The sequence below is a fragment of the Verticillium alfalfae genome, genomic scaffold, assembly GCF_000150825.1.
Source record: "Verticillium alfalfae VaMs.102 supercont1.9 genomic scaffold, whole genome shotgun sequence".
NCBI classification, from domain to species: Eukaryota; Fungi; Ascomycota; class Sordariomycetes; order Glomerellales; family Plectosphaerellaceae; genus Verticillium; species Verticillium alfalfae.
The window spans coordinates 1,305,045-1,308,144 of NW_003315030.1; the positions used below are offsets into that span (position 1 = coordinate 1,305,045).

The window sequence follows — 3,100 nt, forward strand, 5'->3', positions numbered from 1 at the left end:
GGAATGAACCCCCCAAAGCCTGGCTGGGATTTTTTGCAGGGCTGGGCCCCTGGGATGGCATTTTGCGGCAAAACAGAAGGTCCCCCCGCCCCTTCGCGTGCCCGTCTCAGCCAAGCTTAGTTCCTGGGACATCGTGTTTCCTGGGATATTGTGGTCACTTGACATCAAACCATTTGCCCATTCAGCAGAAACCTTCCGTCCCATCCCCCTGGCTCTGCCTCGCCACGAGCGCGGGGATCCTGGGCTGGCGCTGGGCCAAGCGTGGGCCGTCGCCTGCGCGAGCCGGCGTCGATGGGGTCGAGGCGGCCCTCTAGTTCGCAGGGCCCTCAGCCAGCCAGGGCTCGACAATTTCCCTATCGTGACCAACCCTCTCAGCCAGGACTGACTCTTGCGCTTGAATAGCATCGTGGCGTTATTTGACGTCGGTCCATCTTGCTCCTTTGGCCATGGTGGCCTCTGTAAGCTTTCAACGTGATCCTGGTAGATGTGGTGGTCGCTGGCACAGTTGCTGCTTCATCTGGGCGCCCCCATTGGTGACAGCCAAGCCAGGCTGGATGCGGCGCTCGATAAGGGTTCCGTCATGGAGGGTGGGCTGGACAGGAACGGTCATTCTCTATCGGGTCTCAGGCCATATACCCACCCATTGATCTCGCCATTGCGGTACGCTAGGGGAGGGTGTGGAAGGCGCCTGCCAGAGTTGGGGTCATCGGCAAAACAGAACTGTGAGCCTCGTGGACGAATATGTGGCCAGCGAAGAGCAAACGTTGGATGGCGGATGTCAAAGCGAGCGTGGATGGTGGACTGGAGTGACAGGGTAACGGCCGGGGAAAGCACTGACAGCGCCTTAACTCCTGGCCGACCTACGGTACCTACCCCCCTAAGCTCCGCTGGCCGACCGACCGACCACCCCAGTCGACCCGCCCCAAGCTCCTTGGGAGGAGCCCCATAGCACCACCCTAGCGAACAGCAACGTACAGGGCAGCCACGCACACTGGACAGGCCTGGGTTGGAGCCTGGGTTCGATACAAAACCTTGGCATCCTCTCCTCCAACCACCACCTCCGCCATCCCGCCGGGCCCAGTTGGTCATCAGCTCCAAGCACCCTCTCTTCTCTCTGACCGAACTAAGGTAGACCGACTAGCAACTTCTACCACCCACCGCCGCAACCACCACCATCACGTTGCATCTTCTCCTCTCCACCTCTCCTCGCCGCTCTTCATCGTCTTCCCCTCTGTCAACTCGACCTTGCATCCTGCTCGGCTCTTACCAGGTTTCTTGACCCGACACATCATCTCAAACAGACAGACCGTCAGGTACTTATCTCCCACTCTCAGCTGCCTGATAAGCAAGCACCTGTCTTTGTCCCGCTGTGCGGTCATCGAGCGGGTCCTGCATCTTGTGTCTTGGTCTCACGGCCCCCTCCCACCCCCCGAACTCAACCTCTCACCACCCAATACCTTGGCTCTGAGCATGTCGGACAAGGCTGACGTAGAGACTTGATTCAGCTTCACCGCATCACCCGCATTCTCCGATCAAGCCCATCAACGTGCGCTCCCGACAGCAGCACCAATTCGTCATCGTGCCAACCGAGATCGCCGACTGCTGCTGATTGACGATAACTGCCAGCGACAACCGCCTTCCTTTTCAACCCGACCGAATTCATTTCGCATAGCCCAGCTCTTAGGCCACCCGCCTCCCGTTCCCGAAAACGGACGCCTCCGCTGGTCGCCGTTCCTCCCCCTCCACCCGCTTCCTGTCCGTCCTAGATCACATCTTCTACCCTCCCTAGGACCAGCCGGACAGGCACAGCGACGCAAATCATTCTTACCTCGCAGCAGTACTCTCTGATTCTGCATCATGGGCAACCAGCCTTCCAAGGATAAGGGCTCCAAGGATGGGCCAGACGACTTCAAGTCGTACCCGTCCTTCTCCCGATCCGACACGAAAGAGTCATCGCGCTCATTCCGGTCTCTGCGCTCCAAGATTACCAACAAGTCCACCGACAGCCCTCGAGCTTCCATGTCCGCCAATAACGACGACGCAGCTTCGGTCAAGTCAGGTAAGAGCGGCCGGTCGGCCACATCCCGCGGCAGCCGCCACGACTCCATCTCGTCGCCCATGAGCCCTGGTGGCGGCGGCGCCCTGAGCGAGCTCGACTCGCCCGTTGACGACCTCCAACCACCCCCGTCCCCCGTGCACCACACCCAGAAGGGCTTCCACGACGTCAGTGCGGCCCAGGCGTCCGGTGAGGTCGATCACGTCTCCGACCAGCCGCCCTGCGCCAGCGCCAGCCTCAACACCCATCTCCAAGCGCCTGGCAAGTCCATCCTCAGCAAGACCGATGGCGAGATCCCCATTACTGAGGCTGCGGTCGACGACAACACTCCGCAGGCCGATGCGCCTACGGGCGTCGCCATGGGCGAGATCAAAGACATGGATCTCGACGACTACATCAAGCGCCTGCTGGACGCAGCGTACGCCGGCAAGGTGACCAAGGGAGTCTGCCTTAAGAATGCCGAGATTGTCGCCATTTGCCAACGCGCTCGCGAGGTGCTCTTGACGCAACCCGCGCTGCTCGAGCTCGATGCCCCCGTCAAGATTGTCGGCGATGTCCACGGCCAGTACACCGACCTCATCCGCATGTTCGAGATGTGCGGCTTTCCGCCGTCTTCCAACTACCTCTTCCTCGGCGATTACGTCGACCGCGGCAAGCAGTCGCTTGAGACGATTCTGCTGCTTCTCTGCTACAAAGTCAAGTTCCCCGACAACTTTTTCCTCCTGCGCGGCAACCACGAGTGCGCCCACGTCACGCGCGTCTACGGCTTTCTATGACGAATGCAAACGCAGGTCCAACGTCAAGATCTGGAAACGTTCCTCGACTGCTTCAACACACTGCCCCATTGGCTGCCGTTGTCGCCAGGCAAGATCTTCTGGATGCACGGGGGCCTCTCGCCGGCACTGAACCACAGTGTATGAACATCGGGGAGATCGGCGACCAACCGAATTTCCTTGACTACGGTCTCCTTCACGGACTTTGTGTGGTTAACCTGGCCGAAATGGACAGTAACTGTCAAGCGATACGACCCCGCCGCCCATATAT

General features: G+C 59.9%; 1 protein-coding gene across 1 annotated transcript in view; it reads left to right on the forward strand.

The window, feature by feature from the left end:
- Positions 1-1,857: 1,857 nt before the first annotated feature.
- Positions 1,858-3,100, forward strand: part of VDBG_07352 (serine/threonine-protein phosphatase PP-Z) — a gene marked incomplete at both ends in the record, with an annotated part of 1,813 nt that continues 570 nt past the window's right edge. The window contains one exon of the mRNA XM_003002735.1: positions 1,858-2,795. Coding sequence (XP_003002781.1) covers positions 1,858-2,795 — 938 coding nt within the window. The remainder of the gene's footprint in view (positions 2,796-3,100) is intronic.